The sequence below is a fragment of the Podarcis bocagei genome, assembly GCF_964188305.1.
Source record: "Podarcis bocagei genome assembly, chromosome: 6".
Classification (NCBI taxonomy): domain Eukaryota; kingdom Metazoa; phylum Chordata; class Lepidosauria; order Squamata; family Lacertidae; genus Podarcis; species Podarcis bocagei.
The window spans coordinates 98,028,629-98,042,735 of NC_138130.1; the positions used below are offsets into that span (position 1 = coordinate 98,028,629).

A 14,107-nucleotide genomic window follows, 5' to 3' on the forward strand; every position below is an offset into this window, starting at 1 on the left:
TAGTCGTGTCCGACTCTTTGTGACCCCCTGGACCAGAGCATGCCAGGCACTCCTGTCTTCCACAGCCTCCCGCAATTTGGTCAAACTCATGCTGGTAGCTTCGAGAACATTATCCAACCATCTCGTCCTCTGTCGTCCCCTTCTCCTTGTGCCCTCCATCTTTCCCAACACCAGGGTCTTTTCCAGGGAGTCTTCTCATCTCATGAGGTGGCCAAAGTATTGGAGCCTCAGCTTCACGATCTGTCCTTCCAGCGAGCACTCAGGGCTGATTTCCTTCAGAATGGATCGGTTTGATCTTCTTGCAGTCCATGGGACTCTCAAGAGTCTCCTCCAGCACCATAATTCAAAAGCATCCATTCTTCGGCGATCAGCCTTCTTTATGGTCCAGCTCTCACTTCCATACATCACTACTGGGAAAACCAGTATGTATGGTAAAGTAGGTAGGTTAGGCTAAATTTAAGCAGGTTACTGCCTGGTCCATGATCACCCCACGAGCTTCAAGGCTGAGTATGAATTTGAACACTGGTCTCCTGGGTGCTAGTACAACATTCCAACCACTACATCATACTGCCTCTCCCAGATAATAGTCAGATAAAGTACTGCTTAATGTTCTCTTACCAATAATACATCATGTCTTTTCAATCTCTAGCATTACTACCTTTCACAGAATCATAGGATTGTAGGGACAAAGGAACCCCAAGGGTCATCTAGTCCAGATATATAATCTAGGTGCCAAATGGCTTCTTAAACCACGGTTACGGTTGCCAAAACGGAATGCCTAGCTGCCATTTTTGGACCAGATGGCTCAAAAGTCGTATTTTACAATACGACTTTTGGGTTCCTAAAATTCATTCCAGTTGGGCAGATAAAATACAGTGGTACCTCGGTTTTTGAACATAATCCGTTCCGGAAGAGCGTTTGAGTTCTGAAACGTTCAAAAACTGAAAACTCAACACGGAAGCCTCAATACGGAAAACTCAGTATGGAAAACTCAGTACAGAAAACTCAGTACGGAAGCCGTGTGGCATGTCCGACTTCTGAGGCATGTTCGAAAACCAAAACATTTACTTCCAAGTTTACAGTGTTCGAAAACCGAAACGTTTGCCAACAGAGACCTTCGAAAACCGAGGTGCCACAGTATAACAAAATTCTACAGGGTGTGTTTCTAGTGTGCGAAAACAGGCAAGATCCAAGGGTTTCCCAAGCATGCATGTCTAGATGGTGGAGACTTCACTTGGTCGCAAGTGGCCAATACCCAGGTGCAAAATGTGCATGGCGAATTTCGAACACTGGTCTAGTCCAGCCCCCTGCAATGCAATTCAGTTTATCTGCTTTGGGTATCTGCCTCCCCTCCCTCCCTTGGCCTGGCTGGAGCTCTTGAGACAATTTGACATGTTTCTTCACAAGCTATGCAAAAGTGAGAGTCCATTGCAAGTACTCAGGAGTGTCTTACCCATAGAGGCTAGTGGCGTGGGGCACCAGGGCGCCAAGTTCTGGTGGGCGCCAGGGAAGAGGCGGAGGCTGGATGTGGCACCTCCCGGCATTAGTTCGCTGCTCTTGCCCACCTCCGCCATGCCATGCCGAAGCAGCGCCGCGCCCGGAGCCTCCGTCTGCCTTGGCCACCGCGGCACAAAGCAGCCAGCTGAGCCAGGAGGCGCTGCGTCCAGCCTCCACCTCTTCCCCACCAGAGGAGCCGCCCTCCAGCCGCTGCCTGCCTCCTCCAGCTCCACTGGCAACGCCATCCTCCCTAAAAAAACTCTGGGAAATGGGTGGGGGGCTCCGGAGGGAGCTTTGCACCACGGGCGCCGGATATACTTAAGACAGCCCTGCAAGTACTCACAACAATCTGTGCAAAGGGGGCGTCGTTTGTTTGTTTTCCTACCTGCAGAGAAAAAGTCTAGTCCTAGTCCGAAGCCTGCTTTGAGCACTTATTCTGGGAAGCATAGATGCGAAATTGCTTGCTTCTGGTATAGTGTGGCAGCTAGTCTGAATCTCATCACTGTACAGTGGTACCTCTGGTTATGAACTTAATTTGTTCCGGAGGTCCGTTCTTAACCTGAAACTGTTCTTAAGCTGAGGTACCACTTTAGCTAATGGGGGCCCCGCTGCCACCACGTGATTTCTGTTCTCATCCTGAGGTAAAGTTCTTAACCCGAGGTACTACTTCCAGGTTAGCGGAGTCTGTAACCTGAAGCATTTGTAACCTGAGGTACCACTGTAATTAATTTACTATGTTAGCTTTTCCTAGTAACTCTGGTCCCAGATGTTTGGGGCTGCATCTCATCGGGTTATGGGGTCCACCCATGCTAGCATCCTGCCCACTCTAAATTTGTTTTCTTTCTGCCACCGCTGCCAAAACCAAAACCAGTGGGGTCTCTGAGGACTTGAAAAATTTGTCCAGAGGCTGGATTGAGTCCCCGCGTCACCCCTGCCCTAGACCCTCCCATCTGGGGGACACGGGGAGGGAAAAACCCCAGGATCACAGATAATGCTTTTCAAATCATACACTTCCCTCTTTTTGTAAATAGCAGCTCTGGAGGGATACAAATTGCTTTTCTCACTCTCTCCCCAAACGCAGCATGGAGCTCCACAGCTCTGAAACTTTGGCGAAGTTAGTGTGTGTGTTTCTAACTCTGCCTGTGTTTAAATTGTAAAGGAGGCCAGCTGCAGCCCCTCAGATTTAGGCAGCCCTCCGCCGCCGCCACCCCACCACACATTTCTGCAATCCATTCAACACATTTCAACACGTAAGGGGTTCTCAGTTCCCAGGTGTGATTTTTTTGCTAGAATACCTTTTTAAAAAAACAAAAACCAAACGTGGCTCATCTTACCTTTGTGCGTATTTTAGAATCTCACCTTTCTCCTTTGCTTCACACTTTGGGGATTTCATTCAGTTTGAAATAGTGTGGAAGAAATGGCTTTAACTAACTTTATTTCTTTGGTTAAACTATGCACCTACTTGTAAAAGTAAAAGGTAAAGGAGCCCTGGATGGTTAAGTCCTGTCAAAGGCAACTACAGTGGTACCTCGGGTTACATACGCTTCAGGTTATATACGCTTCCGGTTACAGACTCCGCTAACCCAGAAATATTACCTCGGTTTAAGAACTTTGCTTTAGGATGAGAACAGAAATCGCGTGGCGGCGGCGTGGCAGCAGCAGGAGGCCCCATTAGCTAAAGTGGTGCTACAGGTTAAGAACAGTTTCAGGTTAAGAACGGACCTCCAGAACGAATTAAGTACGTAACTAGAGGTGCCACTGTATGGGTTTGTGGCACTCATCTTGCTTTCAGGCCAAGGGAGCCGGTTTGTCCACAGACAGCTTTCCAGGTCATGTGGCCAGCATGACTAAACCACTACTGGCACATGGAGGACCGTGGTGAGTGCCAGAGCGCACTGAAACCCCGTTTACCTTCCTGCCACAGTGGTACCTATTTATCTACTTGCACTGGTGTGCTTTCGAACTGTTAGGTTGGCAGGAGCTGGGAGCTCACTCCGTTGTGAGGATTCAAACCACTGACATTCTGATCACCAAGCGCAAGAGGCTCATTGGTTTAGATTTCATTTACAGCACCACCCTATGCGCCTACTTGTGCAGGCAGGGCAATACATTTCCCCCATAGCTTTTGCACACTCTTTCAGACATAGATCCATACAAGTGAGCTGGGTAACGCTCAGATTTGCTTTGTGGGAAAGACGAGCGGGGACCACGCAACACAGTGACATGTTTAGGACTCTTTCATGTACAGGACTTGTTTCCTACATGGGTATGCTGTATAATCCCTTGAGCAGTTTGTCATGTGCAAAGCATATGCTCCTCCAGCAATCCCCATTTAAGGTGTGCATCAGTCCCAGCCCAGCATCCCAATCTTCTGCACAGGACAGAAGATTATATGCCCATCTTCTGCACGGGGCAATAAATGAGCCTTTTTTCCTCCCCGGAGGGAAATTCACCAAACAAGCTAAGCAGAGGAAGAGGGAGGTTTCATTAGTATGCATGGCTAAGGGCTGAACTCCTTGTTTTAAGATGCTCAGGTCCTTTTATTATGAGCAGCCAAAATGTCACTAAGCATGAGCAAGCTTTAGGGTCCAACAGAACTCTTCATTTGGAGAGGAACTGCAGCACAGTGGCGGGGGATTTGCTTTGCGTACAGAAAGTATCGGGTTTGATCCCTAGCATTGCTAGGCAGGGCAGGGAATTTCCCCTGCCTAAAACCCTGGGAAGCTGCTGCCAGTCGGTGTAGACAATACTAAGTTAGATGTACAATGGGTCTGATTCAGTATAAGGTAGCTTTTCCCATGCTTCCCATCAGGCTGGATTCTAAGCGGAGTTGCGGGGAGCAAAGAAACTGGCTTAGTATTGAAGCTATAATGTCCACACTGGTCATTTTTCCTGTATAGAACAAGGTTTATCAGACTTGGGTCACCCACTGTTTTTGGACTACAATTCCCATCATCTGAGTGCCTGGAGGTGGTTGGAGGTTGGATGGCAGCTAACAGATTGAGGTTGAATCCTGACAAGACAGAAGTACTGTTTTTGGGGGATAGGAGGCGGGCAGGTGTAGAGGATTCCCTGGTTCTGAATGGGGTAACTGTGCCCCTGAAGGACCAGGTGTGCAGCCTGGGAGTCATTTTGGACTCACAGCTGTCCATGGAGGCACAGGTCAAATCCGTGTCCAGGGCAGCTGTTTACCAGCTCCATCTGGTACGCAGGCTGAGACCCTATCTGCCTGCGGACTGCCTCGCCAGAGTGGTGCATGCTCTGGTTATCTCCTGCTTGGATTACTGCAATGCGCTCTATGTGGGGCTACCTTTGAAGGTGACCCGGAAACTACAACTAATTCAGAACGCGTCAGCTAGACTGGTGACTGGGAGCGGCCGCAGAGACCACATAACACCGGTCTTGAAAGACCTACATTGGCTCCCAGTACATTTCCGAGCACAATTCAAAGTGTTCGTGCTGACCTTTATACTGGACCAACGGCTTTGGTCCAGTATATCTGAAGGAGCGTCTCCACCCCCATCGTTCTACCCGGACACTGAGGTCCAGCACCGAGGGCCTTCTGGCGGTTCCCTCACAAGTTACAGGGAACCAGGCAGAGGGCCTTCTCGGTAGTGGCGCCTTCCCTGTGGAACACCCTCCCACCAGATGTCAAAGAGAACAACAACTACCAGGCTTTTAGAAGACATCTGAAGGCAGCCCTGTTTCGGGAAGCTTTTAATGTTTGATGTATTATAGTATTTTAATATTCTTTTGGAAGCCGCCCAGAGTGACTGGGGAAGCCTAGCCAGATGGGCGGGGTATAAATAATAAATTATTACTATTATTATTATTATCTCTGACTACTGGTTCTGCGAATTAAGGATACTGGGAGTTGTAGTCCAACAAAGAGCTGGAGAGCTAAGTTTGGGAAACCTTGGTATAGAAAGGGCATAGCCATGAACAACATGCACCCCAGAATTTACAACTACTCCCTCCCCATCCTGTGCAGTTTTGGGCCTTGGTCCACCCAATTCTGGTATTCCCCTCCTCCTCCTCTTTCATTCCTTCCACCCTCTCCCCTCTTTCTCTCCCTCTCTTGTCTCCCTCCCACTTTCAAGGACGCACCCCCCCCCAGAGGAACAAATAACCTGTTGACAACTGCATGCCAACCCTTTGACACCTTGTTCCAAGAAGCCTTCAGAGGATGTGTAAAAATATCTGAGGCTGAAAGGCGTGAGAAAGAGAGAGAGAGAGAGAGAGAGAGAGAGAGAGAGAGAGAGAGAGAAACACTCCTGGAAATGGTAAATGAAAGCAGGTGCTAAGGTGCACTTTGCTGAAAGGGACTCAGCTTAGGGGCAAACAAGATGCATTATTTCCGTGTAGAAATGCGTAAAGTTACAAGCAGTGCAGAGAGAAATCATTTGCTTCTCAAAATACCACGCACGATGTTTAGCATCTTCATCAAGCACGGAGGACCTTTTCTCCAGCCTGAGAGCCACATTCCAGCTGGGATAGCTCAGTCAGTAGTGCATATGAAATGGGCTTAAACTTTCGAACTGCTAGGTTGGCAAGAGCAGGGACCGAGCAACGGGAGCTCACCCTGCCGCGGGGATTCGAACTGCCGACCTTCAGATCGCCAAGCCCTAGGCTCTGTGGTTTAGACCACAGCTCCACCCGCATCCAGCCTTACCCAGCTAGTATTGCCATTCATTGTCCTCCCTGCCAGGTCTCCATAGGCTTCTGAATGGCAAACTCTGGTGCTGTTTGCCTGAAACAGCCTAGCAGGCCAAAGTTGGCCCATGGGCAGGTCGTTCCCCACCCACAATGTCATGGACTGACTGGACACAGAGGAGTGGTGAGAGGAACCAGTGGGGGAACCCCCAAAGGAGAAGGCTCAGAGCCTGGGGGTTGGTGGTGGGACAATGATGAGTGGTCAAAGGGCGAAGAGGGAGAAGCCTGGGAAGAGGAGGTGGTGTCGGAAGCTAAAGGGGTAACAGGGTTTAGTGAGAAGGGAGAGTCTGTGCCAGAGAGGCAACAGGGTGGGAGGAGGAGGCCAAGAGGCAGAGATGAATCAGGCTGGTGAAGAAGCCAAGGTGTCCCCCCCTCCTGCTGCAACAACCTTCCCAGCTCCCTGGTCCCCACAGGACCAGGAGAGGTATGAAACGTGAGGAGCAGAGGGAGACATGGGCGCAGTCTCAGATTGCTTGGGAAGGACCTGGGAGGGGAGGAGATTTAGGCTGCTCTGGGAATTCTGGGACCTTCAGCCTCCACAACTGCCTCATAGGGTCAAGACCTACCAAAGAAGAGTTGCTGTGCTCATTAGGCCGGGCATCCCTGAGCAGACCCCCTATTTCTTCCAGTAAAGAGTTCGTTTCACTTACTCTGTGTGATTTATTGCTGTCTCGCTCCTGACACCTGAGATAGAAAATGATTCTTTGTATATAGCAGACGTGGCTAATCTAGGGGGAAATAGGGCCATATGACATGCATCTGAGGCTTAATTCCATAGGCTGACCTGAACCAGCCCAGTAGTTAACTGCAGGACTCCATTTTATTTGGGATGCAAAGAGAATTTTGGAGTGGGGTGGGACCACTGCGAGTTTCCAGGGCTCCAGAAAACCTTGTTCAGGCAGTGGGGAGATTAGGAACCCTGCATTCTGACCAGTGCGGATAGGTACGTCTGTAAATGGGAGAACAGACCATGGGTAAGGTTACATCGCTGGGACGCGGGTGGCGCTGTGGGTTAAACCACAGAGCCTAGGACTTGCCGATCAGAAGGTTGGCAGTTCGAATCCCCGCAACGGGGTGAGCTCCCGTTGCTCGGTCCCTGCTCCTGCCAACCTAGCAGTTTGAAAGCACGTCAAAGTGCAAGTAGATAAATAGGTACCGCTCCAGCGGGAAGGTAAACAGCGTTTCCGTGCACTGCTCTGGTTTGCCAGAAGCGGCTTAGTCCTGCTGGCCACATGACCCAGAAGTTGTACGCCAGCTCCCTCGGCCAATAAAGCAAGATGAGCGCCGCAACCCCAGAGTCGGTCATGACTGGACCTAATGGTCAGGGGTCCCTTTACCTTTACGTAAGGTTACATTGTCACCAGTGGTAAACAAAGCAGCAGAACGACATTGGTGGTGTTTGGCTTTGTCAGCATTGTGTGGATGTGATATATGTGGCCACGGGGTGAGACCAAATCTCTCTCTCTCTCTTGTACAGATGGAGTTATAGTTGCACTTTGGTCTTCGGGGGACGTGGGTCTGAATTACACGGTGCACCTTTTAACATGGGAGGGCTGGGGGTTTCATTCATCTGCTTGCTCCGAAACTTTGGGGCCTCAGGGATGGGGCCGCAGCACAAGCTGTGATCAAAATCCTACTGACAAAGAGAGAGAATGGGGTGGGGTGAGGAGCGATGTGCAGTTTCAACAATGTACAAGGCCAGCTCGACATAAACCAGGGAGGGGATTTCACGCCAGCCCCCCTGCCATCGTGACATGGTCCAGCGACCAAATGCGAGGAAGGGAGGAAGCGAGGGAGGAGAAATGGGCTTTTAGTTCTCTGAACCTTAGCAAATCTTTTTTCTGGGTGGGTGCGGGGGAGGCAATGCTGAACAGATAAAACCCTTTGCCGGGTTCCCCCCCCCCCCGTCCCGACCCTCCCCGCATGCCTCTTGGAAAGAGATACTGTGCAGTCGCCGTATGGTTTTGGTTACGCCAGCCCGTAACTTTTATACAACATGTTAGAAAGTATTATAAAGTTTTATTTTTGTTGTTTTTGCAGAGTCTGGCACAAATTTCTCGGGGCGATTTGTTTGCTTTGCAGTTAACGGAAAGTGCGTGGTCGCTCCCCAGGATTACGCTACTTTCTGCCTCCCGTTCCCAGGGCGTTTGTAAAATAATAATAATAATAAAAGGTCAGTTTTAGTGATGTTCCCGGGAATTTTGGGAAGGCCTTCTTGGAGTGGTGCTGTGCTCAGAACCTGACTGCTGTGACACACATGTAGGCATCTCTGGTTTGTTTGTTTTTTGTTTTTTTTAAATGATATTTATTAGAAGTTTTTAAATTACAAAAAATAGAAAAAAGAAAAACAATAAAAAATTGAACAGAACATACCTTACAATACATAAAAAGAAAAACATAAAAAATACAACGAAACAGCAAAAAGAAACAAAAACACTAAAACACACATCCAATGTTCCATATCTTTACCTTTCATTTACTTGTTTCATCGGCCTCCTCACACCTCCCTTTTTTGTATTCTAGTTCAATTAACTATTTCAGCAAATTCTTTCCATCTTTCTCAATTTTTGTTCTATAGTTTATCTTAATGGTCTAACCTTAAATTTTTTTATTTTGGCCCATTATCAATCAGTTTTTACTTAATTCTTTATTACAATTCCGCTAAAACCATATACCTTCATTCCAGCATCCTTCTAACATTCATTAATTTTGCAATATTTTTGTAAATATTTTCCAATCTTCTTCCACCAACTCTTCTCCCTGGTCTCCCTGCCAGTCTCCCTGCCAGTCATTTCCGCCAGTTCCATGTAGTCCATCAGCTTCATTTGCCATTCTTCCCTGGTGGGTAGATCTTGTGTCTTCCAGGGCATCTCTGGTTTGTTGCCGTGGCAACAGGATGCTGGCCCAGTGAGCTGTGGTCTCTCCTGTGGTGGTTGCTGGGATGGTTTCTGTTAATCCGGGACCGCCCTTGGGAAATAGAGACTCTTGTAGGGTCTGGTGATGGTGGTGACTCCCTTCCCAGTATTTATATGTCCCTTTTCATTGGAAAATATCACAGAGTAGCTTGCGAAGAAAATTGCATCAGATTAAATGCACTAATGCAACCTGGACGGCTTCGAAAGGGGATTCGAGAAATTCATGGAGGATGTGGCCATAGCAAGACATTTCGGCACCCGAAATGTAGAAGGAATGGGTGCCCCCCTCCCTGCCAGGGACGCAGGAGTGAGTGAAGATCTACTACTTCAGGAACAAGGGGAGGAATAAATGTCAACAACTAGATCTGCTGCCCCTGTGGATTCTGCCGCCTGAGGCCATTGCCTCCCTTTGCCTCATGCAAGGGCTGGCCCTGAATGTGGCTATGAATGGCTACTCTTCTTCGTCTTCTTTGGCGATCCCTCGAAGCCGAGTAAGATTGTCTTCCATCAGCAGCTACGGGAGATCAGGAGATGCTTGTGATGTTCTTTCCAGCGCAGTGCAATAGCTTCTTTATCTTTTAGAAGTGTGGTACCGTCTCCTGAGTGTGCCATGATTTATTGGCCCATAGATGGTCTTTGTGGCTTTAAAGAAACTCTGTGCGTCATGAGTGTCGGCTAAGTGCTGGATTTCTTGAGCTTTTCTTATCCACCTGGTGGCTACGAGCCACAAGAGCTGTGGTCTACCTGCACCCTGAGGAGGCAGTTTTTATCAGGTCTGCAGCAAACAGGGTGAGGAGGCTTAATCCTTCCCGCTCTTGTGGCAGATTCACTCCAGATTATCTCCCATGCTGAAGTTACATTTAGGGCAGGGGTCAGCAAACTTTTTCAGCAGGGGGCCAGTCCACCGTCCCTCAAACCATGTAGTGGGCCGGACTATATTTTGGAGGGGGGGAAATGAACGAATTCCTATGCCCCACAAATAAGCCAGAGATGCATTTTAAATAAAAGCACACATTCTACTCACGTAAAAACACCAGAAATAACCCAGAGATGCATTTTAAATAAAAGGACACATTCTACTCATGTAAAAACACGCTGATTCCCGGATGTGTGCTTTTATTTAAAATGCATCTCTGGCTTATTTGTGGGGCATAGGAATTCCCGGACCGTCTGCGGGCCAGATTGAGAAGGTGATTGGGCCACATCTGGCCCTTGGGCCTTAGTTTGCCTACCCCTGATTTAGGGGGAAGCTATCATTTGCAACCACGGGAACCTTTTTTTATCTTTAAACTAAGCCAAACTGCAGCCTAGAATGGGAAGGATGGATTTCATGCAGATGTGCACCCACTCAAAAAGTTGGAAACAGTTCAAAAATCGCTCTGGGGTGTGCAGCGAAGTGTGCAATTATGGACTGTTAGGTGCCTGTGATAATCAGACTAAAACATGTGCATGGTGTCTGGGGCAGGTTTTGCAGCCAAATTGCCATGTTCTGTTGAGGCTAGTTTTGGGGTTTCCAAGATCCCAGGGTGGCCACAGATCATAAGAGGGCACCCACGCAGGCACACAAATAAACACGTGTACACACACAGGGTGTAGATTTCCTGCGTTGCAGGAGGTTGGTCTAGATGACCCTTGGGATCCCTTCAACTCTTATGACTCTATGGTTCCTGTAGATTCTGCAAGATCCTGAGATGTAATTTGCTGCACAAATCCTGCCTTTCAGGCAGCAGCGAGATATGAATGGGGGGAAACCCTCCCCCCCCCAAAAGGACACACTTAAAAAATAAATAAATAGTAATAATAACAATGGCCAATAGGAAGAATTACTCCCTGCTCCAGAAGATTAAGCTGTTTCCCATTTATTTGTTTATTTAAAAATCAAACTTTTACATTAGCATCAAACTCTTTAATAACAAACAAGCAAACCATTACTGGTAAAGAACATGCTATATATGTACTGTATACACAAACCAAAACAAAATAGGAGTATCTAGCTTTCAATGATGATAAATTATGATAATAAGTATACAGTTTTTAAAAGCTGGGAAACGGAGGCAACATTTTCAGATTAGAATAGATTAGGAAAATCCAGTTACTAAAATAAATAATAATCTCACCTACTCCTAAACTTTTAAAAAATAAAAATGTTATAACTAGCCTGGCCCTCTCCCTCTTCATCTATGTTCCGCTGGCATTTAAAGACTTTCCTTTTAAAAAACAAACCTTTGATTCTCCTGCTGATTACGTTTATAAATGGTTAGCCCTGGTTCTGAGGGCTTCATTTTTTTAATGCTGCGTTTTAGCCTGCAAGCGGCGATGATCCAGTTGTTTTAAGAAATGAGTTACTGTGAATTTTTTCTGTGTGTTTGATTTTACTTTGTTGGATACTTTCAGCCTCAGAGAATTAGCAGAATGGGTTCTGTGGCCAACTCTATTGAGGATTTGTTTGTGGAGAGGTCATATGACAGTGATTTGAATGTGGGGTGTTTATGCACCTTCCTGTTAATTATTACACCATCCTACACTTTTCAGTACATTTCCCCCATCAGTTTCCAAATACAACTTTTTTTTTTTCAAAATAAAAAAAAACTGGATTTATTGCACCAGGGAGACAAGAGTGCTTTAATCCACTTTAACTGCAATAAAACCTATTATCCCATTTTGTGCATGCAAAAAAAATACTGACAGGAAACCTTCTTCTCTGCCAGAGGCCCCCGGTTGGGTGGCAAATTTTATATTTTCTGGGTCCAGCGTGGCGGCTGCGTGTGTAAATGAAGCCATGGCAGACAGAGTTATGTGTATGCTATGGAAATAACAAAGATTTGTTGAGCTCCCTTTCTTTCCAATCCTGCCGTGTGTCGCAGAAACATTGGGAGCTGCCATACACTGAACCAGGGTGGCGCTGTGGGTTAAACCACAGAGCCTAGGACTTGTCGACCGGAAGGTTGCTGGTTCGAATCCCCGTAACGGGGTGAGCTCCCGTTGCTCTGTCCCTGCTCCTGCCAACCGAGCAGTTCAAAAGCACATCAAAGTGCAAGTAGATAAATAGGTACCGCTCCGGCGGGAAGGTAAACGGTGTTTCCGTGTGCTGCTCTGGTTCCCCAAAAGTGGCTTAGTCATGCTGGCCACATGACCCAGAAGCTGTCTGCAGACAAACGCCGGCTTCCTCGGCCAGTAAAGCGAGATGAGCACCGCAACCCCAGAGTCGGCCACGACTGGACCTAACGGTCAGGGGTCCCTTTATCTTTATATACTGAGCCAGAGAATCGGTCCATTTGGCTGAGCATCATTGGCACTGACTGGCAGCAGCTCTGCACTATCTCAGGCAGGCAGGATTTCCAGTCCTATATCTGGACGTTTGGGGGGGGGGATGATCCTGGGACCTCACCCCCACCCCCATGGAAAGCAGATGCTCTACCAGTTGAGCTGCAGCCCTTTCCAGCTGTGCCACTGGGGCAAGCCCCTTCCTTCCCTTCTGGCAAGTAGAAGGACCCCCTCATCAAATGATACCCTACGAAGCATCTCTCCGCCCCTAGCGTTCCGCACTCCAAAGCACCCTCTCTCTTGATGTTCGATTGACTTTTGCTCCTTGTCTGTTACGGCTCAGTTTCATCATGCAATCGCCTGCTGGTGCAACCTTCCGTCTCCTCCTCGGAGGGCATGATCACTGGGCTTAGAAATCGCAGCGATGTATGATTAAATCCAACCTCAATACTCTTCCAGCCGGCTGCTTAAAATGACACGAACCTTTCTCCCCACCCCCGAAGTCATATACAACAGGAAACTCAAGAGCTTTCTAACCAATGTCTGAAAACGGCAGGATTCCCCTTGTTATTTAATCCCTGCTTAATCAAGACTACACCTGAATGCCTTATGCATCTGTGTGCATTTATTCAGAGGTCATCTCTACCAGTGGATTGAATGGGCTCTTCTCCTTCGCAAGGGGGCAGCCCAAATTGTGCTCAGTTTACTGTATTTGCAAATGGTGATTCCTCGCATAGGCTTTGCTAAGAAGTTATCTGCGTCTCTGTGCATGTTTTTTTGTGTGTGTGTGTTTGTTTGATGTATCTTTGTCCCCCCCCCCCTTGTTGTCCTGGTGTTTCCCTTCCTTCTTTTGTTTTCCTTTTTTGGGTTGCAATTTTCAGTTATTTATTTTCTGTCTGTGTTTGTGTCTTGTGTTTAACAGGTCCTCCCTTGCATTGTTCATCTGCTTCATCAACCCCTATTGAGCAAACCCCCTCCCCTCCCCCCTCCCCGCCAGCCAATGAGAGCCAGAGGAGGTTGCTAGGCAATGGGGTGGCCCAGCCAACTCAGGACTCTGACTCTGACGAAGAGTTTGCCCCCAATTCATTCTTAGTTAAAAGTGGCTCTGGGAACCTCTCTCTCCCTTCTATTGGTGAGTTCATTCTATCTACCTACTTAAATGTGTTACTGCTTTAAATATATACAGTATATATATATGTATGTATGTATTTGTTGGTTATTTTGTATTTGAAATGTTTGAGCAAGATGCATTGCCAAGCGTGCATTACAATTGGGAACACTCTGCTTCTTTTGTTGCATCTTACTGTTCGAAGTTTTGCAAATGGATTTTTGTGTGTGTGTTTGTTTTTTGCAGGGGAGGAGGGTTGCGTGGGCGGGCTTGCTTTGCATTGCAGCTCAACTCTGCAACTTTTGCTGATTTCGGAACCAACCCACCCCCCACCCCCCATGGCTGAATGGTTAGGGGGTGGTTCGGCCTGGCCTGATCTCAAGTTGCATTTTTAGAGCTGCAGAAAGAATGTGTGGGTTGGGGTAAATTCCACCCGGCGTGCATCTGATGGAGATTTTGCAGCCAGGGTGGCAAAAACATTTGTCCTGCGTTACAGATTTCACTGACTTAACGTTAAGCACACCTCTCTCCCGGCAGTCTTCTCTGCAAGATTATTTGGGTCGCTTGTGTGTTTAAATATAACGAGCTGGACCATTCGGTTAAATCCCAT

At 47.7% G+C, this 14,107-nt stretch overlaps 1 protein-coding gene across 11 annotated transcripts in view; it reads left to right on the forward strand.

The window, feature by feature from the left end:
* The window catches only part of TENM4 (teneurin transmembrane protein 4), a 1,513,375-nt gene that overhangs the window by 1,200,178 nt on the left and 299,090 nt on the right, over window positions 1-14,107 (forward strand). For 9 of the 11 annotated variants that reach the window (XM_081197251.1, XM_081197258.1, XM_081197259.1 and 6 more), the window contains one exon: window positions 13,312-13,521. The exons of the other annotated variants lie outside the window; for them this stretch is intronic. In XM_081197251.1, coding sequence (XP_081053377.1) covers window positions 13,312-13,521 — 210 coding nt within the window. The remainder of the gene's footprint in view (window positions 1-13,311; window positions 13,522-14,107) is intronic. 11 annotated transcript variants of the gene reach the window in all.